Source organism: Nomascus leucogenys, chromosome 9 (genome assembly GCF_006542625.1).
Source record: "Nomascus leucogenys isolate Asia chromosome 9, Asia_NLE_v1, whole genome shotgun sequence".
In the NCBI taxonomy this organism is placed as follows: domain Eukaryota; kingdom Metazoa; phylum Chordata; class Mammalia; order Primates; family Hylobatidae; genus Nomascus; species Nomascus leucogenys.
Genome location: NC_044389.1, coordinates 108,814,472 through 108,842,041, shown reverse-complemented (window position 1 = coordinate 108,842,041; position 27,570 = coordinate 108,814,472). Strand labels below are relative to the sequence as shown.

Here is a 27,570-nt window from a genome sequence, read left to right as displayed (position 1 = left end):
TATAGATACTAAGTCTTTTTAACAAACACAAAAATGCCCAGCATCTCAGTACCCCCTCAAGTTTATTTAGTCACTGGCAAAATTAGCCTATGAACCCAGACAATAGCTGGAAGTTGAGGAGAAACTTTTTTTTTTTTAAGAGATGATGTCTTCCTCTGCTGCCCAAGTTGGAGGGTAATGGCGCCATCATAGCTCAAACTCCTCGACTCAAGAGATTCTCCCACCTCAGCCTCTCAGTAGCTAGGACTACAGGCATATGCCATCATGCTTGGTAAAAGAGGAGTGACTTTTAAATGTGATGGATTTATGGTAAGAAGACTCTAAAGTCGTATTTGGGCAAAGGAGTGTTATCTTGGAATTTGCTTCAAGATATAAAAGAAATTTATCATCCTCAAATCAGTTTAGAGATTCAATGCAATTCCAATAAAAATATCAAAAGGGAGTTTTAAAAAGTGAAATTGAAGCTAACTTTAAAGTTCATTTGTAATAGCACATGTGTAAGAATATAGAAGAAAAACATTTAAAATAATTGCCTTGCTAAGATATCAAAGCATGCTATAAAGTGATAACAACCAAAACACTTGGTTCTCGATGGAAGAACAAACAGCTCAATAGATCATAATAGGTGATATTCAAAGATATGCAAAGATATGTATGGTAAAATAATTCACAACAAAGATAGAATTTTAAGTCAGTGGGGGAAGGACAGATCCATTCAGAAAACAGCATTGAGTCACTTGGTTATCCATTTGGAAAATCAATAAGGTTAGATGCCTATCTCACATCACATATTAAATAAATTCATGATTGATTAGATCAGAACTTCCGGACCAATGTGCACACGGTATAGCATAAGTGGGTTACAAGTGACTTGAGTTATTGATCCCTCAATGGGCCACTAGGTACAGCCTGGTATTGTCAGTACTCCTAGGCTGGTTGCTGTCTTCCACAATCACTTATGAGAACAATTGTTCGTGCACTCTAGTTTTCTGTACAAACATTACAATTTTTTTTTTTTTTTTTTTTGAGACAGAGTCTCACTCTTGCCCAGGCTGGAGTGCAGTGGCTCGATCTCGGCTCACTGCAAGCTCCGCCTCCTGGGTTCATGCCATTCTCCTGCCTCAGCCTCCCGAGTAGCTGGGACTACAGGCGCCTGCCACCATGCCCGGCTAATTTTTTGTATGTTTAATAGAGACGGGGTTTCGCCATGTTAGCCAGGATGGTTTCGATCTCCTGACCTTGTGATCAGCCCGCCTGGGCCTCCCAAAGCGCTGGGATTACAGGCGTGAGCCACTCCACCCGGCCTTAAACATCACAATTTTCTATGTTTTCAACCACTCTAAAAAGGTTAGGCTTACTTTAAACAGCAAAACCAAATGAAATATAAATATTAAAACTTCTCATCAATGTCACCAATAAAAACAGTACCTCCCTACATTCCTTGGGCTGTTCTGCAACAATCTATTCTTCAACATGAATATTTTTAATCCTTAGGTAGATGTAGACATGGGAGGATAAAAAGTTATGTCACATACACACACACACTAGGAAGCACTGGATTAAATGCCACTTGTGCACACACACACTAGGAAACACTGGATTAAATGCCACTTGTGTGCACACGCGCGTGCACACACAAACACACACTAAGAAGCACTGGATTAAATAGCTAAAAGAAAAATATTTGAGCTTTCCACTGCTGGCCAAGGTGAAGTAACAGGGACTGGATTTGCCTTCCCACCCGAAACAACCAAAATCTAACAAAATAAATGACATAACAGCCCTGACGACATTGGACATCAGGTCAGAAAGAATCTCAGTGGTCCCTGAAAGATGGGGAGCAAATAAGGTGATCCCCAAGATTGTAGCACTTTCCTACCTGGAGGAGGTTTCAAGGGCATGGCAAATGTGTGGGGAACTCGAGCTGACTCCGGAAGTTTCCCTGAGTCGTGTAGGTAGAACAGAGAGTCCAGAGGGTCCCAGGCAGCTGGGGCTCACAGGGCAGTGACTGGAGAAAGGGAAATCCTGAGGTCTGCAGGGGATCTTAAGCAGTGGGAAAAACTACCCTTAGATCAAACGTTTTGTTGATTTTTTCCAGTAAAATTTAAAGCAAGATCTGAAAGGACCGATTTCCAAGTAACTTTACCACATCACAAAACAAAGCTCAAAACTGTTTTTAAGCATACAGAAATGTCCAATTCTCCCCAAAGAAAAAGTAACGACATTCAACATTAATAACGAATTACCAGGCACACAAAGAAACAGAAAAATAAATGAGGAGGGGACAAATCAACAAATCAAATTGACCCCAAAATGACACAGATAATAAAATTAATAGACAAGGACATTCAATGTATTATTATAACTGCATTCCATACATTCAAAAAGCTAGAAGTATTGAACACATTAAGTCTAGACATAAAATATCTCTTAAAAATTGAAGTTCTAGAGGTGAAAACTATAATGTCAGATAATCAATACACTGATCAGGATTAATGGGAGATTAGATATTACAGAAGAAAATATTTGTATGCATGTAAAGATTTGTACATCTGAAAACATAGCAATAGAAATTATCCAAGACACTGAAATAAAAGTGATAAAGAAAAAAAAAAGAAAGAGAAAGAAAACCCCCATAACATCAGTGAACTATGGGATTACTTCAAGTGGCCAAATATATATGCAATTGGAGACCCAAAGGAGGAGGAGACAGAAAATATATTTAAAGAAATAATGGCCTCCAACTTTCCAAGTATGATGAAAACTTTATTTTTTAATTTTAATTTAATTTTTTTTTGAGACAGAATCTTGCTCTGTCACCCAGGCTGGACTGCGGTGGTGCAATCTCCACTCACTGCAACCTCTGTCTCCTGAGTTCAAGCAATTCTCCAGCTTCAGCCTCCCGAGTAGCTGGGACTACAGTTGTGAGCCACTATGCCCAGCTAATTTTTGTATTTTTAGTAGAGATGGAGTTTTGCCATGTTGGCCAGGTTGGTCTTCAACTCCTGAGCTCCAGTGATCCACCCGCCTCGGCCTCCCAAAGTGCTAGAATTACAGGTGTGAGCTACTGCGCCCGGCCTGATGAAGACTTTAAATCCACACACCCAATAAGCTCAATGAACCCCAAGCACAAGAAACATGAAGAAAACGACACCAACACATATTGCAATCAAATTTCTTAAACCTAGTGATAAAGAGAAAATCTTAATCCCAAGAAAATACATATATATATATATATATATATACACATACACACACACTCAAAATTTACAGGAAATTTCAGCTCATTCATGAACTTCAGGTTAAGAACTTCCTAATTTAGCTTAAGGAGGTGAAGGTGTGAGAACAAGCTTGCGGTAAGGTGGAGGGAACAAGTCATAGTGCACACCAGTGGTTAAAGTCTGGTCACTGCCATTGTAGAATTCCCTCTGTGCTGAGATCCTCAGAACCGTATGTTTGTACTATTCTGGGATTGTTGGGGTCAAGTTATAAATGAAGCCCCATTGTTGACAATTGCTGCTAATGTCTCTCTCTCTCTCTGTCTTTTTTTTGAGACAGAGTCTCTCGCTGTGTTGCCCAGGCTGGAGTGTAGTGGTGTGATCTTGGCTCACTGCAACCTCCACCTCCTGGGTTCAAGAGATTCTCCTGCCTCAGTCTCCTGAGTAGCTGGGATTACAGGTGCCCTCCAACATGCTCGGCTAATTTTTTGTATTTTTAGTACAGATGGGGTTTCACTATATTGGCCAGGCTAGTCTTGAATTCCTGACCTCAGATGATCTGCCCGACTCGACCCCTCAAAGTGCTGGGATTACAGGCATGAGCCACCATGCCTGGCCTGTTTTCCTCTTTTGAAAAAGGAATGGACCACTTTATAGAATACTTGGCAAATTAAGCCTGTAGGAATCAAATATTTATTAGGATATAGCCATTTGGATTCTTGATATGATTGAGCAGACATACAATGAGTGCCAAATACAAAGATTCTTCTTTTTTTACAATTTAATTGAATTTTTAATTTCAATAGTTTTTTTGGGGGGTACAGGTGGTTTTTGGTTACATGGATACGTTCTTTAGTGGTGATTTCTGAGATTTGGTGCACCCATTACCTGAGCAGTGTGTACTGTACCTACTGTGTAGGCCTTTGTCCCTCAGCCCCCTCCACCCTTCCCCTCGAGTCCCTAAAGTCCATTATTTCATTCTTATGCCTCTGCATCCTCATAGCTTAGCTCCTACTTATAAATGAGAATAGATGATGTTTGGTTTTCCATTCCTGAGTTACTTCACTTATAATAATGGCCTCCAGCTCCATCCAAGTTGCTGCAGAAGACATTATTTCATTCCTTTTTATGGCTGAGTAGTATGCTATGGTGTATATAGACCACATTTTCTTTATCCACTCATTGGTTGATGGGCACTTAGGTTGGTTTCATATCTTTGCAATTGTGAATTGTGCTGCTATAAGCATACATGTGCAAATGTCTTTTTCATAGAAGGACTTTTTTTCCCTTTGGGTACACATCCAGTAGTGGGATTGCTGGATTGAATTGTAGTTCTACTTTTGGTTCTTCAAGGAATCTCCACACTGTTTTCCATAGTGGCTGTACTAGTTTACATTCCCACCAGCAGTGTAAAAGTGTTGTCTTTTCACCACATCCATGCCAACATCTATTCTTTTTTGACTTTTAAATTATGATCATTCTTGCAGCAGTAAGGTGATACGGTTCTTCTCCTTATTTCACTCTGGGACTTGGTCATTTTATAGCCAGACCTGGTCAGCAGGTTCAACTTTCCTCTTGATAAATTCACCATCCTAGACACCACTCCTGTAATGTATTCTTAAAGGAAATACAAGTTTGGGACGCTAGAGGTCTCCACCTCACCATATAACCAATGTTATCTCAGGAAAACCTTAAAAGCACAATTTCCATGGCAACATGAAATAGGTGTGTTGTCCTTAAGTGGGAGGAGGAGAGGGTTGAGGAGGAAAACAGGGGCAGTTAAAAGTGGGTAGTTTCCAGTTTCTGTTGGGTGGATGTCATCAGTTGTCATTTTGAAATACTGACTGAAATTTGAGTAGGCTTTGCTGGAGTTAGATTTTCCACTTGTTTTTCAGATTTGTATCTTTGGTTGGACACCCAGAGCTTCTTAAAGCCTGCAGCACTGGAAAAAAACCAAACAAAAAACAATAACCGTGTGGTGATTACTTCATGCACCTGCAGAGAAATTCTTTTCTTCTTTAGATTTTACTTTGATAATCCACATTCAAGTTCAATTTTGGTCAAACCCCAAATTCGAATCGACGTAACTGTTCTGATGTTCAGAATGCATGCAATCTAAAACGATGCTAGTGTGATGCTCAGAATCTGTCGATCCATCCATGCTTGTCCTGGCATCTTCCCTGATCGTGGCTGCCTTAGACCCTGAGCTTCCAATGTTGCCTTAGCTGGACGATACAGTGGCCACGTGAACATTCAGTCGAGAATCCAGGTGCACAGCCAGGTGAGAGTATCCAGCCAGGTGAGCAGCCAGGACGTGCTGGGAGAAGGGAAGCAGTGAGTTCTGTTGGAGTCCTTCCTCTCACTCTGTGTCCCTTGGCTCTCTAGTGGCTGAAGTAACTTTTTAATGTCATTCCTACGTCTCCAGCTTCTCAACAATGCTTGATCCCAGCAAAAGTCCCTTCACTTCCACCATCTCCCAGAGGCATGCCTTCTTTCACCATCTCCCAGAGGCACGTCTCCTTCCCCCATCTCCCAGACACGGGTCTCCTTCCCCCATCTCCCAGAAGTGTGCCTTTTTCCACCCTCTCCCAGATGCCCGTCTTCTTTTCTTATGAGCCTCCTCAGGCTCCTCCAAAACTTGTTTCTTCTGAAAGCGTATTTGACAGCAAGAGTTCTAACTGACTTTTTCCAAATAACAACATCCTTGTTTTAAAATTCATTACATGTTGCTCTTTGTATTTTAAAATATCACCTGTGAAGTCACAAAACTTTTGGATGTATTAAAAAGAAAGGAAAAGATGCATCTCTAAAACCTCTGAGGCTTGGAAAAAAATTCTTAGATCACTAAACTTTCTTGACATTCGTCTCTTGCCAGAGGACGCTGATGAACGACAAAGAGCTGACAGGGAGGGCTTAGGACACTGGTAAGAATCCGTGCTCCTTCATGGCAGAGGTCAGTCTGGGCTGGCTCTGACGTCCCCAGGAGGCGGAAAGCAAAGCAAAGTCTGGTTCCTTCTTTGTTTCCATCCTTTCCTCCCCTGCGTTCTCCCCTCTCATGTGTTACTACAGAAAAGAGGAAGGAAAACCTGCCCACCACTCCTTAAGAGACTCTCCCAATCCTCACCTGACATCTGGCGTTCAGCTCAGGAGCCCTCCGTGCTCCTCTCCACCCAAACTCCTGTGGCTAATTACAGGACCATAGAGTCAGAGGGAGGCCTGGCGACTGATCCATCATAACTGAAACCTCAGCTCAAAAACCCTCTAAATGTGTCTGATAAAGTTATATTTCCTGTGCTTTTTCAGTCCCAGCTCAAGGAACTGTCAACCTTCCAGGGAGAGAGCCTGTCTGTCTATTTATCAATCATCTGTCTACTTACCTACCTACCTACCTACCTACCTACCTACCTACCTACCTACCTATCAATCTATGATCCATCTATTTACCTATATATCATCTATCTATTCTGTCAATCATCTGTCTCCATATTACTTATCTATCACTCATCCATCCATCCATCCATCTGTCCATTCATTTATCTCATCTCTATATCTATCTTACCTAACATCTATCTATCTATCTTGCTATCTGTCTATGTATCTATCATCTATCTATCAATCTATCATCCATCTATCTCTATCTATGTATCATCTATCTATTCTGTCAATCATCTACCTCTGTATTATTTTTCTACCCATCTATCATCCACCTATTCGTCCATTTATCTCCTTTCTATATCTATCTTATCCATTATCTATCTATCTATCTATCTATCTATCTATCTATCTATCTATCTATCTCTATCTCTATATTTATCATCAAATCTATATGTGTGTGTACATATGTGTATACATGTGTGTACATATACATTAAGTGTTTGTGTATTCAAAGTAATAAATACACATAATTTAAAAACCCTTTAGCTGTTTGTCCTTACTATATCTTAAGTAGATTTGTGTTTTGCTCTACCCTAATGTTTAAATTTTGAGATGATGTTTGGACTTCCTGTTGAGGAAGATGACAGTTTATTTAATCAATTCCCCATACACATACCCTCCATGCTCCCCCATTCTCTCAGTCAGGTTATAACTCTCAGTTTGATTAATTTGACATTTACATCATCATTACTCACAGTGGATCCATTTAATGTATTATAATTATCTTTGCATTTTTGGACAAAGTATTCTTTTATTTGGAATTAATAAAATAGTTATTAATATGCTTGGGTTTCTGTGTATCACCCACTCTCAAATCTCTGATAGAACCGCCGAAATCTCCTTTGTTTTTTTTTTTGAGACAGAGTTTTGTTCTGTCACCCAGGTTAGAGTGCAGTGGCACCAACTTGGCTCATTGCAACCTCCGCCTCCTGGGTTCAAGTGACTCTCCTCTGTCAGCCTCCTAAGTGGCTGGGATTACAGGTGCGTGCCACCATGTCTAGCTAATTTTTGTATTTTTAGTAGAGAAGGGGTTTCGCCATGTTGGCCGGGCTGGTCTTTAACTCCTGACCTCAGATGACCTGCCCTCCTTGGCCTCCCAAAGTGCTAGGATTATAGGTGTGAGTCACCGTGCCCGGCCAAAATCTCCTTTTTTTTTTTTTTTTTTTTTTTTTTTTTTTTTTTTTTTTTTTTTTGAGACAGAGTCTCACTCTGTCGCCCAGGCAGGAGTGCAGTGGTGCGATCTCAGCTCGCTGCAATCTCTGTTTCCTGGGTTCAAGTGATTCTCCTGCCCCAGCCTCCCGAGTAGCTGGGATTATAGGTGCGCACTACCATGCCTGGCTAATTTTTGTATTTTTAGTAGAGACGGGGTTTCACCATATTGGTCAAGCTGGTCTTAAACTCCTGACCTCGTGATCCACCCGCCTAGGCCTCGAAATCTCCTTTTAATACACTTAAACACATCACGCCTTCGAATCTGTGTGTTGGGCTTCTTCCCTGAGGGAGCTTTGTGTGGACGCTCCACTCCCTTGCTGTCTGACTGGTTGTTCTCTAGACTTTACCACTATGGCACATCTGCTGGCGTTGACTTCTTTTCATAATCACTGCATGAACTTCCCTTGTTTCAGTCAGTCTTCCATGGGATCCTTGGTTTCCAGGTTCCTGTGTCTTTATCTCTCTTGCTTCAGTTCCCTCCCCTGAGATGACCTATTTCCTCATTCCCACCTTTTTTGGGTAAAAAATATCCTATCAATAGCAGGTATGCAGAGGATAATTTTTTTGAGAAATTGGTTGTCTGAAAATGTCTCTATTCTAATATTTGAATCACAGATTGGCTAGTTATAGAATTGTATGTTCAAATTTATTTTGTCTTGGAATTTTGAAGACATCGTTCCAGTGTCTTGTAACTTTCTTTGTTACTATGAGCAGTCCAATACCATTTTCCTGATCCACTGTGTGGGGCCTCTTTTGCTTTTTATGGGAGGCTTTCAGAACAACTTCTCTCTCTCTCATCACTAGTGTTCTGACATTTTTTTGAACTATATTCTTTGGTGTAGATCTTTTTTTCATTTGTTTTATTGGACACCAAAATAGTCTGTTCACACTGAAAACCTATGTATTTCAGTTCTGGGAAGTTTTCTTGTGCTATGTCTTTCATGGCTTCCTCCCCTCTGATCTCTTTTTTCTCTCTGATTATCATTATTTAGACATTGGACCTTGGAACTGAAACTTTAATTTGTTTATTTATTTTCCCAACAGTTTTTATCTATTTTTTGGGAAGTTTCTTTAACATTCTGAATTTTTATAGCCCCTGGTCTAGTTCATGGATGGAATGTGAATGTAATACATCCTTAGTGTTTCTGAAGATAATAATTCTTGTAGCCTGGGCATGGTAGCTCATGCCTGTAATCCCAGCACTTTGGGAGGCTGGGAAGGATCTCTTGAGCCCAAGAATTTGAGACCAGCCTGGGTAACAAAGTGAGACCCTGTCTCTACAAAAACTCAAAAAATTAATCAAGCATGGTGGTGTGCATCTGTGGTCCCAGCTACTTGGGAGGCTGAGATGGGAGGATCACCTGAGCCCAGGAGGTGGAGACTGCAGTGAGCTGTATTTGTGCCAATACACTCCATCCTGGGTGACACAGTGAGACCTATCTCAAGGAAAGAAAAATTCAGTTTCTTCATCTCAGCTACATTTCAAGCCAACAATAGCTCCATGTGGCTAGTGGCTACCATACTGTGCAGTGCAAATGTGGTACATTTCCATCACAGCAGCAAGTTCTGTTAGATGGTGACAGAATTCAGAGTTTGTGGTGCATTTTGTTCATGACTTCATTTCCACCAATGGTATTAATTTGTCATGTGCTATAAGAAACAGCCTAGATGCACTTAAGCATTTTTCACAAATGCAGGTTGAATGGCATCAAGACATACTGCACAGTTGGCTCTTCCTTGATAGTTCCAGTAGAGAAAAGTGGTGCATAGATCGAGTCACTGCCCCATGTGAGCTCATCTAACCATGCTGAACTCAGAAGAAACCGCACCATGGTAGTTAAGACCCATTGACATGGAGGGTAGTCGTTTAGTTTTAGCCTCATAATATCATCATCACCATAAAATCAATCTTGTTGCTGTCAGTGTTATTACTTTTATAGTTTTCTTCGTATTAACTTTTACAAATTGTATCTTGCTTTTATAGCTGTATAAGAAAAATAAAGTAGAACTTTATATTTTTTACTTCTTCATATTTAGTTTTGATACACCCCTGTCTTTGTGATCAATCAGATAGAATTATTTTTCCTACGAAAGAGGTCTCTAAATCATTTATGTTGGGATGCAGCAGTAAAATAATAATACTATGTTAGCGGGTGCCTATTCCACATTAGGCACTCTTCCAAGTGCTTTGCATAGATAATATTATTCACTTCTCATATGGCCTGTGAGGCCAGCACTGTTACTGTCCTTATTTTATTTTATTTTTATTTTATTTTTTGTCTTTATTTTTTGGTCCTCATTTTAGAAAGGAGGAGACTGAGGCTGAGTGTTTAAGGGACTTGTCCAAGGTTATACACCACATCAGGGGTGAAGCTGGGTGTGACCTGGGCAGCCTGACTCCATAACCCACTTGCTCTCCCTCCCCTTATGGTGATAAAGGGACAAGCTTTGTCATCAAACGGGCTTGGGATCTAGTTCCAGCTCTTCTACGATTCTGGGCAAGATGTGTAACCTTTCCAAACCTCAGTGTCCTTGTTGATAAAATGGAGACAATGATGCCGTCCTCAGAGATTGTTGTCGGGGGTTAAATGAGGTAATATACACAAAGCACTTCACCCGGTACCTGGTAATTGCCAAGAATTTTCCAGAAGGAAAACAGAGCTCTCCTTCTGCCATCTGGGAGTAGGGCAGTTGGTGCATTCCAACAGCATATTTTATAGTCAAAGTTTCATCCGCAGTAGAGTGAAGAAACGACATGGAAGGCAGAAGCCGGGGGCAGAAAACAGGTTCCCTGGCTGGGCATTTCCTTCCTGTCCTCATGGTGGGACATCATTGATCACTGTGGTCACTGCGCCTCTCAGATGACCCCCTGGTGGGAGTTGCTGCCAACCTCTGAGGGTCCGTCTTGGACAGTGAGTTGGGTGCTGTACAGAAACAACCTTGGGTGGCACCTACTCCATCTCCAAATATCTCTGGGCTCTGGGAGTTCGGCCCAGCTGTTCACTATGCTTATTTCAGAGGACAAATAGAGGCGGGAGGCATCTCTGGGCAGCATCAGCTGGCGTGGTCAGCAAAGGCCTCGTGCAGGAGACTGGTGCTGCAGCCAGGCCTGGGGTGGGTTGGCTTTGGGGTTGTTTATGAGATGTGCTGGCCCTTTCAGGCTGGTAGGAGAGAGTGAGTAAAAGTCCTAGAGCAGGAGCAGACATCAGGCACGCAGGGAACAATGAGTCAGCCAGCCTGGTTCTCACGGCGGTGTGGTGTCTTGCTCTGATATACACACACAGGCACACGCATGCCCCAGGGACACACTCAGTCTCTTTGGGTTCAGGTCTTACTTAGGACACAGGGAGAAACAAGGAAGTCGGGGCTCCTCCCCTCATCACTGACCCTCCAGGAGACTGAGCAGATGGCATTGAGGGAAGGAGAGCAGCCAGTGGCTTCATTCCCCAGCCTGCCGTCCGCTGGGGGCTGCTTCCCATCAGGATGGTTCCCTGAGTCAGAGAGAGGAATAACACAGGACTGACTGGAGGGCTGCCTGCAAGACTCCCAGCACCTTGGGGACCCCTCAGGAACTCTGGGAAGTGAGAGCAACTTACTGGAAGTTGCTAGTCTTAGCCCTCCTTGAGTCACCCACACTGCGGTGGCAGGACGACCCTGTGTCTCTGCTACTGTGACCGCCCCTACCTCCTGGCTTCTGCTGCCCATCCCTTTGGCTGCCTTGTGGTCTTTACCAAATGCCTTTTCTCTTGGCCAACTGGTTTTTGCCTCCGTCTAAAATTCTTCAGGAGAGAGGACCTGATACCCAAGTCCGGTTAATTCTGTAGTGCCCGTAGGATGAAGCAATTTCCACCAGGCATTCTCGTGTGCCAGGCCCCACACAGACAGAGGATTGTAGAGAGGTGCTCACCCACATCCTATTCACCCACTCACTCGACAAATGCACATGATGGCGGAGTGTCTGCCAGGATGGTAGGCTCGGCGGTAAAGAGCATGGTCCCTACGTGCAAGAAATCTCCTGTGTAGCTGTGGCACCAAGAGCATCACTGTTGCTCTAGGGCTTGTCTGTGTGTAAACAAGCAAAATTCTCAGGGCAAAACCAAACCAAACGAACACTTTTATTATTTGCACCCACCATCCATTCAGACCTGCTCTGTGGGGCTCATTCTTCCAAACTTTGGCTGAAATCTCAGAGGTCCCATGACCTTTCTGGTGACATTAGACATGTCCTTCAGTTGCTCCCTCAAGATTCATTTCTGCAACTTACGTGTGCAGTGCCATGAATAATCGAAAACTGACTTAAAGGTGACCTTGTCCTCTCATCTAGTTCAAGAAGGCCACCACCAGCACCTGGTGGCTTGTGGTGGGAAAGGCACATGGTCAGCGTCTTCATATTTCTCACCCGCCCATGCTCAGTCCTCTCCTTCCACAGTCCGATGACCATGGTTTCTGCTCCCTCTTCCCCGAAGTTGGGAAAAGACAGAGAAAGAGGAGAGAGGTGGCAGGAGAAGTCTTCCTTGGTTTGCATTGTTGTGTGTTCTGGGATGTTCCGGGTCAGTGGGTGTTTAAGGCTGACACTTCCTCTGTTGGCCATCCTTGATGGGTCCATCGGAGACACAGGCTCTGAGAGCTCAGACCCCTGCCTGCAGTTTTATGATGTAACAAAGGCATTTCTTCTTCTTCTGGCTGGTTTGCGACTTCTTCCTCTCTCCTAAGCATGGTCTTGCTGGACGGGATCTGAGAAAACCTTGGTCAACGTTCTCTCTGTGGCCAGCCTCTCGTGCACAGGGAGCCCTCTCTCTCTGTGGCCAGCCTCTCGTGCACAGGGAGCTCTCAAACTCTCAGTCTGTATCTTCCAAAAAGAAGCACTGATCTCTCTTTTTCCAAAACCTTTAACTATACCCCGAGGTAAAGTTCTCATTTCTATTGGCAAGGTTGAGTCTAGGCTAAAGTGCAACGTGGAGGGGAACTGGGAGTGGTGATGGGAGGACCAGCATCGAAGAGACTGACCCCCGTGCTGCTTCTCTAGAAGCAGGACAGGTAAGCCAGGTGTGGCCCTGAATTAGGAAGTCCACTTAAAACTCTAGTGAACAACAATCATCAGACGCTGATTGGCGGATGTCGCTGGAACCCTGCACTCTGGAATGAAGCAAGATCTGATGCTAAGAGTTCTGGGTTCAAGTCTCCACTGGTCAACCTTCTAGTGTAACCTTTATGGTCTCCCTGGGCCTCAGGTCTCTCCTCTATTTTTTTTTTTTTTTGAAACGGAGTTTTGCTCTGTAGCCCAGGCTGGAGTGTAGTAGCACGATCTCAGCTCACTGCAACCTCCGCCTCCCAAGTTCAAGCGATTCTCCTGCCTCAGCTTCCTGCGTAGCTGGGATTACAGGTGCGTGCCACCATGCTCAGCTAATTTTTTGTATTTTTAGTAGAGATGGGGTTTCACCATGTTGGTCAGGCTGGTCTCAAACTCATGACCTCGTGATCTGCCTGCCTGGGTCTTCCAAAGTGCTGGGATTACAGGCGTGAGCCACCGCACCCAGCCAGTCTCTCACCTATTAAATAGGGATATTAATAAGCAATTTCAGAGGACTCCTGAAAGAACAGAAGGAAGTAACAAGTACTTTGCACACTCAGAAATACGAAGCAAATAGTAACCTTGTTAGTCATCTGACATATTCATACACGTGACATTTATTAAAAACAAATGATGAGGCCTGTAATCCCAGCACTTTGATAGACTGAGGCAGGAGGATCATTTGAGTCGAGGAGTTCAAGACCAGCCTAGGAAACATAGGGAGACTCTGTCTCTAATTCAGAAAACAAAACCAAATGATGAATAGACCTTATTTTGGTCTAGTGGAGGGGTAAAAGTTGCGTTGGTTCCTGTTTCTAAGAGCCAACAGTCTTCACTTATTTGTCTCCTGGTGGGGGTCCTGTTGGGGTCTCTGGGTGTCAGGAGGATGCTGAGTGCTGGGGCAGGGGTATGTGGGAGCCCAGAGTGAGGAGAGGACGACTGGAAGGAAAATGGGGTAGAGCTGCCCCCAGGCCTGCAGTGAGTGGAATCCATGAGTGTCTGTGTTTTGGAAAGTGTTGCTCACTGACCTTTCAACTTCGCAGGATTTTGATTCAGATTAGAACCAGAAAGCACTCTAGTGAGAAAAGACTTTAGACAGCATCTTCATCGACCCCATCGCTCTAGTGAGACGGGACTTTAGACAGCATCTTCACCAACCCCATTACTTGGAGGCCCCAAAAGATGAAATGACTTGTTCAGGGCTTTACAGCAAATGCAAAGCAGAGCAGAGATCAGAACAGAACGGGGGGCTCCCTGCCCTCCACTGGCCCATCCAGGGCCTTGAAGGACCCTCTCCCTCCTTCAAGCAGGCGAATTTCGTAAACGTGTGAGCATTTTCATTTGGAGCAAGGGGAGGACAAGTGTCGCCTTCTCACATAACTAGAGGTTTGTAGTCATGGTGCTATTTTCAGAACAAAGGGCCCGGACACCTGAATGGACAGATCTGAAGACAGATGCCCATCTCCACCTCCTTAAATGAGGCTCCTCATGTTCATTTTAGGGGAGTGTCTATTTAAAACAAAATCACAAGAGCTCCATATAGTCAGGAAAATGTCCCAGCACACCTGCAGACTGTCAACAGTCTGCTTATATTATTCTATTTTAAATATAATATCTAAAGTTATTTCCAGCCGTGTGATGAGGTAGGCTAGTGACTCCGAATATTATGCAGACTTTTCTTACAATTGCCTTAAGGTCATCTGACTTCCTCACCCTTTGTCTTACTCTACTCCTGCCTCAGCCTCCCAGGTAGCGGGGATTACAGGCACCCGCCACCACGCCTGGCTAATTTTTGTATTTTTAGTAGAGACAGGGTTTCACCATGTTGGCCAGGCTGGTCTCGAACTCCTGACCTCAGGTGATCCGCCCACATTGGCCTCCCAAAGTGCTGGGATTACAGGCGTGAGCCATCGTACCCAGCCAATCCCCCAACTGTAAAACATCATCTCAATGCTAGCTACATTTTGAGGATTGACACAGCAGAAGCGAGTTCTTGTGGGGGACAAGCGGGGAAGTAAATGATTAAGAGGACTCTTTTTTAATTCCATTTTTACACATCCACCTGTTTCTCATTAAGTCACAACACTTTATCAAAATATACACAGAGCACAAATACCTTTAAAATGTATGGTTGGAACTCTAATTAAACTCAGTTGACTGCTGCAAACAGCATGCATGGGCCATTGATCTTGAATGATGCCTACGGAGGGGCTTATGAGTCATGAAATCACCAGTCATGGCACGAGGAGTTGAGGTTCTTTTCCCAGGGGACTTATGCACTTCGTTTCTTGTCTTGTTATAATGTGAGGATGGCAGTGAATGACTGTGCCAATACTGGAGTCTGCTGAGAATGGGTGGATGGAAAGGTTTTATTGGCAAGGGTGAAATGATACTATCTTTTCTATCTTGACAAGATAACCAGCGAAGGTGTCTAGCAAACCTTCCCTCTCACTTTCCACTTGTCCTCTTGATCGTGGATTTCATGGCTAATCAGGATGAATGGATTTGTAGATCTCAAGTTACAAGCTATGTTTACTGTAAAGAATTCCCATAAAAACCTATCCAGGGCTGGCGCCCCAGCCATTTACACATCCACAGATAGGAATAGAATAAAACGGGTTAGTGATTACTTCTCTGCGGCTGAGTGAGATCCGCTACTAGATCAGGCAATGGAGCCGTTTCAGTCTTGAGACGTCTGTACTCCGTTTGCCCCCGATTCAACAAGCATTTCATTGATCATCAGTTGGCACCCAGGTGAAGAGCCATAATTTATTGCAGTATCAAGTTCTGAAACCTTTCCAAGTGTGGAGATCCATCTTTCAAGTAAATAACTATGGTTAGTGACGACCGAACTTCAGGAGCGTCTGTGAGACATGTCAGGAGACGAGACACACGGCATCGTCATTAGTGAAGTAGATTTGGTTTCTGCTACAGATAAAAGTCACGTGGGGGGCGAACGGGTCTCAGTCTTTATTGTTGAGTGGTTGAGTGTTTCTTTCCTTTTCCAAGTTGAAAAAGGAACCCAAGCAGTGCCTCTTGAACCAGTTCCCAGGGAGAAGGCAAATGCTTTCCTGTCTCTGGAGGGGCCAGATTCAGGATATCAGCCGCTCCATCCCGGGGTTCATGAAGGAAAAGTTCCTGAACATATTCTGGTCCATGCTGTTGATCAGCGCTCTGTCTGCAAATGACAGCCGGGGCTTCTCGTTTAAGAATTCTTTGTCGAAATTGCTGCAGTCATATGGTGATTTCTTGGTCAGAGTGTAAGGGAAGAAAGAAAGAGAAGAAAAATCAGCCATTAAGTTCATGATCTTCACTTTTGTTATCTAGGCTGTGATCTGTGTATGGCAAAGTTGGTGTTTGCAGAGACACTAAATGGAGGCAATGCCTGTAGATGACCATGCACAGCTCTCATTGAACATGGCTGCGATCCTGTGTCCTCAGCTTAATAATAATATAAATTCATAAATTCACAGAAAGACTACCACTGTAGACATTCAAACGGGATCTAATGTTTCTAATTAATGGTTTACATGAAGCAGGGTTGGCAACCTTTGAAAAAGTGATCCGCCTGAATTTGACCTCTGTCTTTTTAGTTTTCATGGAACACATGAAAGGTGGGGATAAGGGAGGGTGGTGGGGAGAGCGAGTGTGGGGGTGTGAACAGAGGGATGGGAAGAGAGAAGGAATTTCACGATTACATATTCCTGTTCTTTTATCAACATTCTTGGCTGTTGTCAGTCCCCTGCCCTTGTTAATTTTATTAGTAAACATTTTGGGCTTTTTTAGACAACACAGCCTGGGACAGACTCCTTTCAGACCACTTGGTCCGTTGGTTTTCATGGCAAAAAAACCAAAACCAAGCAAAACAACAGAGACAGGGAAAGCAAACATCTATTTCATACATGCTGTTCAGTATGGTATTCAATTCAGTGTCCCAAGGTTGAAAACAACCATTATCAACAGAAAGTCCTGTGAGCACAGAGAAGCAAAACGAAGAGCCAGGCCCCTCCCACCCTCCAAGGGGCCCTGGGGCTGTGAGGTCAATGGCAGCTCAGACCACAGGTCAGGGAAAGTTTCCTACTGGCAGAACTGGGAATGTCCTTTAGGGTAAGCTTAGATCAAAGTTTTGATTTTTATGTGCAAAATATTAAGTCAATTTTAATCTGCAGTGGAAGGTGAGACATGGCTTAATAGTTCTGATAGCTAAAAACAAGGTAAAATTTTTATTTTATCACAAATGACTAAACCATGTATTAGATGTGGTACTGTCACAGGTAATTAGAGTGCTTGAGGCCGGCCTGTTGGGTCCTTGGTACGTCCCTGGAGCTTGGGACAGATGTTGAGAACAATTATTCTTGCCCTGGGAACGAGATGCACCTGCTTCTTCTGGCCATTCGCTATCATGACTAATAGCCTGTGCGTTCTCTGGGGTGGAATCTGTTGGGAAGTCCATGAGCCTGGCCCCCTTCAGTGCGGATATGGCCCATGTCTACCCAGGCAATCACTCCGGTATTCCCAGCAATCACAGGGAATGGTTAAGGCTGGCAAATCCACCACTTTGCTCTACTCTTTTAAAAATCATTATTTTTAGAAATTGTGATATACATAACTAACTTAAAATTTACTTTCTTAATGACTTTTTTGTTGTTTTTCTTTTTTTTTTTTACTTGATATGTGTCTCATTATTTTTTATTTATTTTTATTATACTTTAGGTTTTAGGGTACATGTGCACAATGTGCAGGTTTGTTACGTAAGTATACATGTGCCCTGTTGGTTTGCTGCACCCATTAACTCGTCATTTAGCATTAGGTATATCTCCTAATGCTATCCCTCCCCCCTCCCCCCACCCCACAACAGTCCCCAGAATGTGATGTTCCCCTTCCTGTGTCCATGAGTTCTCATTGTTCAATTCCCAACTATGAGTGAGAACATGTGGTGTTTGGTTTTTTGTCCTTGGGATAGTTTACTGAGAATGATGATTTCCAGTTTCATCCATGTCCCTACAAAGGACATGAACTCATCATTTTTTATGGCTGCATAGTATTCCATGGTATATATGTGCCACATTTTCTTAATCCAGTCTATTGTTGTTGGACATTTGGGTTGGTTCCAAGTCTTTGCTATTGTGAATAGTGCCGCAATAAACATACGTGTGCATGTGTCTTTATAGCAGCATGATTTATAGTCCTTTGGGTATATACCCAGTAATGGGATGGCTGGGTCAAATGGTATTTCTAGTTCTAGATCCCTGAGGAATTGCCACACTGACTTCCACAATGGTTGAACTCGTTTACAGTCCCACCAACAGTGTAAAAGTGTTCCTATTTCTCCACATCCTCTCCAGCACCTGTTGTTTCCTGACTTTTTAATGATGGCCATTCTAACTGGTGTGAGATGGTATCTCATTGTGGTTTTGATTTGCGTTTCTCTGATGGCCAGTGATGATGAGCATTTTTTCATGTGTTTTTTGGCTGCATAAATGTCTTCTTTTGAGAAGTGTCTGTTCATGTCCTTTGCCCACTTTTTGATGGGGTTGTTGTTTTTTTCTTGTAAATTTGTTTGAGTTCATTGTAGATTCTGGACATTATGTTGTTTTTCTAAAAAGTTTTATTTTTGGAGACAGTGTCTCACTCTGTCACCAGGCTGGAGTGCAGTGATGTGATCCCAGCTCACTGCATCCTCTTGGACTAAAGTAATCCTCCTGTCTTGGCATACTGAGTAGTTTGAACTACAGGCATGCACCACCAAGCCCACTTAATTTTGTGTTTTTTGTAGAGATGGGGTTTCACTATGTTTCCTAGGCTAGTCTCAAACTTCTGGGCTCAGGCAATCCTCCTACCTCAGCCTCCCTAGTAGCCGGGATTATAGGTGCCTGCAACCATGCCCAGCTAATTTTTGTATATTTTTAGTAGAGACAAGGTTTCACCATGTTGGCCAGGCTGGTCTCGAACTCCTGACCTCAGGTGATCCACCCGCCTCGGCCTCCCAAAGTGCTGGGATTACAGGCATGAGCCACCATGCCCAGCCCAACCTTGCTTTATTTTTGACTTCACTTTATGGTGGCCCATCTTGCAGGTGAGCCAGATCATTCTGCCTTTGCTGATGTAGGTTAATGACTTTTGCCAGGTCTGGAAATGCACAGACCTATCTTTTTTAAAGCACTGATTTAGTTAGTTTCTCCCTTAAACCAAAGAACACCTAACAATTACCGTTAGGAAATATGAGCACTTTACAGATACTTTAACATCATGGAAAAAATAGCTCTAAAATTCCTGATGTAGGATGCAGGGTTTATGTCCAAGTTTGGGTTACCCAGACTGGACCATTAAGTATATATGTGTCATGTGCACAACCCCCCATCTTGCTTAATAGTCACCCTCATAAATTCATATTCAACCTAAGGCATGGACACATAGCAATCCATTCTTCATGCAGGTGTGTCTTGACGACAGAGGTTAAATTTTGCAAACAAGAGTGACCTCCCTTCCCTGCCCCACCAGGCCAGTAACGTGTTAGAGAAGTGCATTCGTCCTGGAGAGTGGGGCTGGTGGGGAGTTGGGGCTCCTGCAGGGGTGAGCAGCTGCGGTGACTTGGACAGGCAGACGGCCCTGAGCGGAGGGAGAGTGGCTGACACCAAGCGGCCCATGAGCAAGTCCTTACCACTTTTGGCCGGAACGGTGGGTCAATCTCCTTCCGTTCAAGTTCCTCCCAGTTGATCTCCCGAAACAAAGGGTGCTGGCGGATGTCTCCCCTCACACCCAGCCTCTTCTCAGGTTCTCGCACGAAGAGCTGAAAGGGAGCAGAGGAGGAGCCCTGAGGTCTCCAGGGATGACCCTTTTGCATCAGGAGGGCGTGGTGCTTCCTGGTGCACCAGCCCCTTCTTTTCTAACCTCATTTTTCTACTCACCTTCATCAGGACTGACTAAAGTCAACCTGTCCTGACACTCTCCCTTCAAGGAGCCTTTCTAAATTTGCTGGAGTCTGACGCGTTATCTTCTGAGGTGCATAGACCTGATTTGAAACCGGCTTTGCCCTGTGTTATTGACTGGACCTCAGGCAACTGACAGACCTGAGTCAGTTTCCTCACCTGTAAAGTGAGCCATGTGCCCTCCTAACAGGGCTGATGTGACGATTTATGAGACAGCAACACACACGCACATAGACAGGCGCACACATGCACACAGACAGGCATATGTGACGGCATACACACATGGACATAAACAAATACACACTGGCACACATGCACATAAATGCGAGCACGTGCACACAGACACACATACATACACATGAACACATACATACACATGCACACGGGTGTATATAAACGCATACACACAGAAATGAACACATACACACGTGCACACACACTGACACACACATAAATGTGTGAGCACATGCACACGGACAGGCATACACACGCATATACACACGTACATGAACACATGCACGCATTTGTGCAGTATAATTCCTGGTCTGTTACACCCAACAGCATAGAGTCAGTGATAATTTGTCATTTGATCAATTATCCATCAATCAAGTCTGATTTCTTACAAAGCTGCGTTCTTAGAATGATTCCAGCATTGTGGGGACTCAGGTATAAGAGAAACTAGTCCCAGACAGTCAGCTTTGGACTCTACAAGGCATCTGAGTGAAGAGAATTACCCTCAGCTCCTGCAAACCTGCTGAGGAGTAATATTTAATTCAAGGTCCATCTAATAATTTCCGAGCTGGCACATATGTACATTCCTCTCTGCACTGTTCCTTCTCCTGTTCTTTCCCCCTAAGAGGTTAAAATGAACACTGGCAAGACAGGAAAGAAACCTGGATATTTTTCAAACTTAAATAAAACCTGTCAAGGGCATTAAGAAACAGGAGAGTCTAAACATTAACTTAGAAAAGTAACAGGTCCCCTGGGTGTCTGGAGTAGTTACCGGTTATTCTTACATCAGCTAGATGTTTATTTATGAAGTAACCACGAGTTGTAGGGCATTTTAAGGAGCCTAAGGTTCTTTAAAACAGAAAACATGGTGGAATGCCGTGATTTTCCAGGAGGCTTTCACAGGGCCTTGACCTCCATTCACACCTAAATTGCAAGGGTCTCTTGTTTTTACTGCTCATAAACATAGCCAGCCTGCATGTTCTGAAATAGTGCTTCACTTATGCTATCTGAGTACTTGAAAATCTTCAAAGTCTCCGTTCTACCAAAAAAATATAAAGACCAAACAACGTGCTATTGTAAAGTGGAGTTTTTTCTCTTTTTTAAAAAAGCAGGATAATTTCTTTTAAAGTTCCGGGTGAAATGTTTGTGCAATCAATCACCCGGTGTATCTGATTGGCAAATTCTTGGCAGTCTCAACTTCCTCTCTCCCCCTTTCCATATGGCAGCCACTGAGGACTCTCTAGGGAAACTTGGGGTTCCGAAGTACCCAATTAGAAAGCCACTGCATGGTGGAAATAACAGGACAGCCATCTGAGAGACTGACTACCCACGTGGTCTCAGGTAAGTTTTCTGAGTCTGTTTCCTCGTGTGTAAAGGAAAGGCTAGACAAGGTGATCTCAAAGGCCTGGTGAGTTCTGACGTCCTCGGGCCCTCGGCTGGCATTCGAGGCTCCCTGGAGTCTGACGCTGACTCACAGGACCTTCCATTCCCATTAGGACCCTCTCCCGTCCAGACATCTCTGCTCACCGAAAACACCACCTGCCATCCTGTCCCTCACTAATGACATTTCCACCTTGCCATGAGATACCCTCCCCTAGTCGACTCCCGCTTCCCTCTCCTCATCTTTAAATTCTGCCTTATCTTTCAGGGCTCAGCTTTCACCCCCTTTTCCTTGTGAAACTTTCTTTGATTACCTCCACTGACAGGGAGCTCTCTCTCTTCTGTTGAAGTCATATTCAGGATTGATCACCCTATCATACATCATTCCTGATTCTTACGATTGATACATCGTCCACTCCAACCAATGTTCTTTGAGAGGCAGGCACTGTGCTAGATGCCTCAGTGATTTTAAAACAAATTCTAAGAAACAAATTCATCATCCCAGTTGTCAGCTGAGGAAGCCGAGCCTCAGAGGAGCTATGCACTTTGATGACAAGTGGCCTCCTTCCCCTCATCCTGATGGATAATCTCTCATCTGTGCACCACACAACATCTTCCCTCCACTGGAGAATTAGCACATTGTATCTTTTTTCCAAGGTTGTCTTCTTTCCTACTAGACTGTAAGCGCTGGAGGCCGGGCACCACTGGCATGTCTAATCCTTACAGAAGCTAGCATAGTGCAGTGCACAACACAGATGCTCAGGAGATGCCTGCTGAGTGAGTGAGTAAGCTGTCTTTCCACTTTGTTTGTCTGCAGATCACGCATCTTCTATCATTTTATCCTGGTCGCCTGTTTTCAGCATAGAAAAGAAGCACCAAGTTCACGGTAAGATATACTTTTTTGTAGACTCAGAAAATGGAGTGGGTACTAAAAGCTCTGCGTCACCACTGTGCAATCCGTGTAGGTAATGAAACGACACCTGCACCCCATACATTTATACAAACCATAAAACAGTAGGAGTCATCACATGGAGAAGCTGATTGATGTTTTAGAAGCAAAGAGGGGCTGGGCACAGTGGCTCATGCCTGTAATCCCAGCACTTTGGGAGGCTGAGGTGGGCGGATCACCTCAGGTCAGGAGTTCGAGACCAGCCTGGCCAACATAGTGAAACCCCATCTCTACTAAAAATACAAAAATTAGCCGAGTGTGGTGGTGGATGCCTGTAACCCCAGCTATGCGGGAGGTTGAGGCAGGAGAATCATTTGAACCTGGGAGGCAGAGGTTGCAGTGAGCTGAGACTGCACCATCACTGCAGCCTGGGCAACAGAGCAAGACTCCTTAAAAAAAAAACAAGGAAGCAAAAGGAATAAGTGACTTGCCCAATATCCCTTCTCCTGAAACAATGATACTAAATGATAAATGATTGGTCTCCGCTTCTTAAGGTCATTTGGATGAAACGAGATTAGATAGACGGTGTTAAGTGTCTCAGGAAGTGGCCAAAACCTCACTCATGTTGTTCTAATGGGATGCTTCAGCAAAGTAGGCTGGAAGTAACTGCCCTGGGCCGTGTGGGCTGCAGGCTAGGTTTTCTATTCTATTTCTTCCAGTGAACATGTGGCATTTGTACCAAGAGGATCATGTCAATGGGCCTTCTTAGCTTGGATGTGTACCTGCAAAATTTAAAAATATATTTAAAAAAATAAAATGTGTAGTGAGAAGAGCATATGGTCTCCAGCTCTGAGCTTCAATATTCTTTCCAGTTTTGCACAGAATGGTAAATTAGTGTATGTTCTGCCCTGCAGCCACTCGACCCACTGAGGTCCTGAGGATAACAGGTGACCTCACGGGAGGGGGGCCAGGCTGGAAGCTCTGCCCCTGGAAAGCTGCACTGAGGAAATAAAATACCTGAAGACTTGATTTTGTCCGTAAAAGCTGTCAGGACAGAGGTTTACATTGATGGGAAAAAATAGCCAGGATGTAGTTGAAGGTCGTTTAAGTTTATTGCACAGTCTGTGCAAGAAAGCTGCTCCAGGCTGTGGAGGACAGCCAGCAGTAGCGCTGACGGATTGTGCTGGAACCTGCCTTCCCTCTTCAGTCCCTCCTCAGATATGTCTTTCTATGAAAGGAGGGGATGTTTATGTTCTAGATCATTAGTTTCCCATCATTTTCAAACAAATGGACAGAACATCCTGGGTGGCTAAATGAGGAAGTAAAGGGTGTTTCTTTTTTTTTTTTTTTGAGATGGAGTCTCGCTCTGTCACCCAGGCTGGAGTGCAGTGGCACGATCTCGGCTCACTGCAAGCTCTGTCTCCTGGGTTCATGCCATTCTCCTGCCTCAGCCTCCCAAGTAGCTGGGACTACAGGCACCCGCCACCACTCCAGACTAATTTTTTTGTACTTTTAGTAGAGACGGGGAGTAAAGGGTGTTCCTTTGGCAATCATCAACTGGACAGCAGCGTTCCCACTGGAATTCTCGCCAGAGCACAGCCTCTCCCAGTGCACAATTGTTCAGTGCACGATATGCATCCATGCCCTAGGAGGGCTGACGGCGACAAGTCTGGCACTGCTGCTGTCACGGATGCCACGAAATGCTGCTGTCCTCAGCTTTTCCAGAGGACCTATGACTTCTGGGTTTCATAACATTTTGTCAAATTCCATGGAGGACATTTCTGAGAAATGGCATTACCTTTTATTTTTGTAACAAATGGGGCTCAAGAATGTGGGGGCTGTTGGATCAAAGCAAAGAAGGAATAGAGATAAAGCTCAAGCCAGTTTATGGGCAGCAGATTGCATAATGGAAATTAATTTTATCAGCCCAACTGCAAGAATATGTGTAAGAGAAAGTTCATGGAAGTTTTACTAACTCACATGGGAAATAACAAGTCCAAACTCTTCTATGTCAACTTTGAATAGGAGTGTCCAATCTTTTGGCTTCCCTGGGCCACACTGGAAGAAGAATTGTCTTGGGCCACACATAAAATACGCTAGCACTAACAATAGCTGATGAGCTAAAAAAAAAAAATCACAAAAAATGTCATAATGTCGTAAAGTTTAGGAATTTGTGTTGGACTGCATTCAAAGCCATCCTGGGCTGTATGCAGGGCACGGGTTGGGCAAGCTTCATTTAGAACTTCTTTTGACTGAGAATGGTGGCTCATGCCTGTAATCCCAGCACCTTGGGAGGCTGAGGTGGGCGGATTGCTTTGAGCTCCAGAGTTTGAGACCTGCCTGGGGAACATGGCAAAACCCGTCTCTACAAAAAATACAAAAATCAGCTGGGTGTTGGTGGCACGCACCTGTAGTCCCAGCGTCATGGAAGGCTAGGGCTGGAGAATCGCTTGAGCCTGGGAAGCATAGGCTGCAGTGAGCCGAGATTGTGCCATTGCACTTCAGCCTGGGTGACAGAGCGAGACTCTGTCTTAAAAAAGTAAAGAACCTCTTTCATCCACCAGTCCTCTTGTTTTCTTTTTCAAACTTTATTATCTAGTTTCTGCTCTATTCAACAACATTTATCTTCTTCTCTTGTGGCAACTCTTTCTCTTGCCACTGAAACTCTGCAGATGACTTTTTATTTTGGTGTTTGCAAGGCATTTAGCCTTAGTTTTGTTTTTAAATAATTATAGATTCACAGGATGTTGCTAAGACAGTACAGAGATGTCCTGGGTGCCCTTCACCCTATTTCTTCCAATGGTTCCATCTCACGTAATGATAGCATAAGATTAGGAGCTGGCGCTGGTACCATGTGTGTATATACTACTTACGCCATTTTATCACATGTGCAGATATGGGCAACCTCCACACCAAGCAAGATACGAACTGTTCCATCACTGCAAAGATCTGTCTGTGCTGCATCCTGAGAGTCACGCCCACCCTCCTGTCCCCAGCACCCCAACCCCAGGCAACCACTAATCTGACTTCCATTTCTATGGTGTTGCCATTTCAATGGACTCAGAGAGTATGTGATCTCTTGAGACTGGCTTTTTGCACTCAGCATAATGCCTTGACTTGTTTTATAGATCAATAGTTTGTTCCTTTTCATTGCTGAGTAGGATTCCAGCACACGGCTCTTCACCTTTTCTCCTCCAACCGGAAGGAACCCTTTCCTCCCATCCAATCTTTCTCTCCTTGGAAATCATCACTTCCAGCTTCTCTCCACGGAATTACTTCTGGTTACCTCTGCCTCTCCTTCACTCTCCATCCTGGCCTGAAGTATTGCAGATCCTCAGGGCAGGCTGGGTTTGTGAAGCACAGGGGGAAGCTGGCATTTATGGGCCATGAGGGGTGTTGGGGGATTGTGACTCTCCCTCCAGGGCCTCCACCTTGGGACTCTCTTGGAGACAGCCCCTGAGTCTGGAGGTGCCCTCACGCCTCAGGTTGTACAGACTAAGCCTTGTGTTCACTTTTTTCCAGTGGGTTTTGCTGGCTCAGGCTTTGCAGTGCAGCCTCATGCTTTGGACTGAATGGCGTCCCCTCAAAATACACATGTTGATACCCCAACCCACGATGTAACTGTAGGTAAGGCCTTTATGGAGATAATTCAGGTTAAATGAGGTCATGGGGTAAGGTCCTGATCCAACAGGGCTAGAAGTCTCATATGAAAGACAGACCAGAGTTTCTCTCTCTCTCTCTCTTCTATAAGGACACAACAAGAAGGCAGCTGTCTACCAGCCAGGAAGAGAGTCCTCATCAGGAACTGACACTGCTGGACCTTAATCTTGGACTTCCAGCCTCTAAAACTGTGAGAAAGAAATGTCTGTTGTTTAACCCACTCGGTCTGTAATATCTTGTTGCGGAGCCCAAGCTGACACATTTCACACTGAGTTCATTATAACGATTGCTACATTTATTGCTACAAATGTAGCAATTGTAACAGTGTTCGAACCTGCCTTTATATAAAGTAAAAAACTTAATATCCAGATCCCACTAATTTTTTTTTTTAAATTTTGTTTTGTTTTGTTTTTGAGATGGAGTCTCGCTCTGTTGCCCAGGCTGGAGTGCAGTGGCGCCACCTCGGCTCACTACAAGCTCCGCCTCCCGGGTTCACGCCATTCTCCTGCCTCAGCCTCCGGAGTAGCTGGGACCACAGACGCCTGCCACAATGCCTGGCTATTTTTTTTGTATTTTTAGTAGAGACGGGATTTCACCGTGTAAGCCAGGATGGTCTGATCTCCTGACCTCCTGATCCGCCCATCTCGGCCTCCCAAAGTGCTGGGATTACAGGCGTGAGCCACCCTGCCCAGCCCCCACTAACTTATTTTTACTGTTGTCAGCCTTTTTAAAAAAAATTGGTTAATTTTGAGATTAGCTTTCATTTTATCTGTGTTTGGTCATTAAAAGTGCCTTGAATTGGTTGTTGAGGGAGTTTTCTAAGCTATTGCTTGTTTGGATCACAGTCAGAAAGTGAAAGCTGAATGGAAGTGGCTCAAATTTTTAAACACCTTGTTCCTTTACCCTTGGGTTGGGGATCCTGTGAGGGCTTTGTCAGCATTTCTCAGATTCAAGATCTTGATTTTCCAGGGAGAGCCCTGGAGTTGCCTCCAAGTTTCTAATGCCCAAGACAGGTTGTCAATTTTATTAGAGAGGTGGAAGTGTATTCCCTTTACATTTAATTCTAAGTACTTCTTCAAAAGCAAAAAAGTAGATTAGTGAAAAAAGATAAGCCTGCTAATATTTTTCTAGTTTTTAATTTAGAACCCATGGATAGCTTCCAATCCTATTCCCATTTTCAATATAGCAGGAACAAGGCTAAAGATTATTTCTCTAAATGATGATTAGTTTTTAACCAGCTGACATATGAAATGCCAGAAATCAAAACAATGTTTGTTTCTTCCAAAACACCTGCATTCTTGGTCCACTTCTTTTAGATTTGCTAGACTCTTTTTTTTTTTTTTTTTGAGGGGGGACAGGGTCTTGGTCTGTCACCTAGGCTGGAGTGCAGTGGTGTGATCATGGCTCATTGCAACCTCCACCTTGTGGGCTCAGGTGATCCTCCCATCTCAGTCTCCTGAGTAGCTGAGACCATAGGTGCCAGCCACCCCACCTGGCTAATTTTTAGATTTTTTGTAGAGATGGGGTCTCGCCATGTTGCCCAGG

General features: G+C 44.0%; 1 protein-coding gene and 1 long non-coding RNA gene across 2 annotated transcripts in view; one reads left to right on the top strand and one right to left on the bottom strand.

The window, feature by feature from the left end:
- Positions 1 to 21,880, top strand: part of LOC115836738 — a 54,982-nt gene extending 33,102 nt beyond the window's left edge. The window contains exon 3 of the long non-coding RNA XR_004031774.1: positions 21,323 to 21,880. This is a non-coding gene — a long non-coding RNA (uncharacterized LOC115836738). The remainder of the gene's footprint in view (positions 1 to 21,322) is intronic.
- PRKCQ (protein kinase C theta) overlaps positions 14,971 to 27,570 on the bottom strand; it is a 153,950-nt gene continuing 141,350 nt past the window's right edge. The window contains exons 17-18 of the mRNA XM_003257616.3: positions 19,598 to 19,726; positions 14,971 to 16,184 (exon numbers count right to left, since the gene is read on the bottom strand). Coding sequence (XP_003257664.1) covers positions 16,029 to 16,184; positions 19,598 to 19,726 — 285 coding nt within the window. The 3' untranslated portion in view covers positions 14,971 to 16,028. The remainder of the gene's footprint in view (positions 16,185 to 19,597; positions 19,727 to 27,570) is intronic.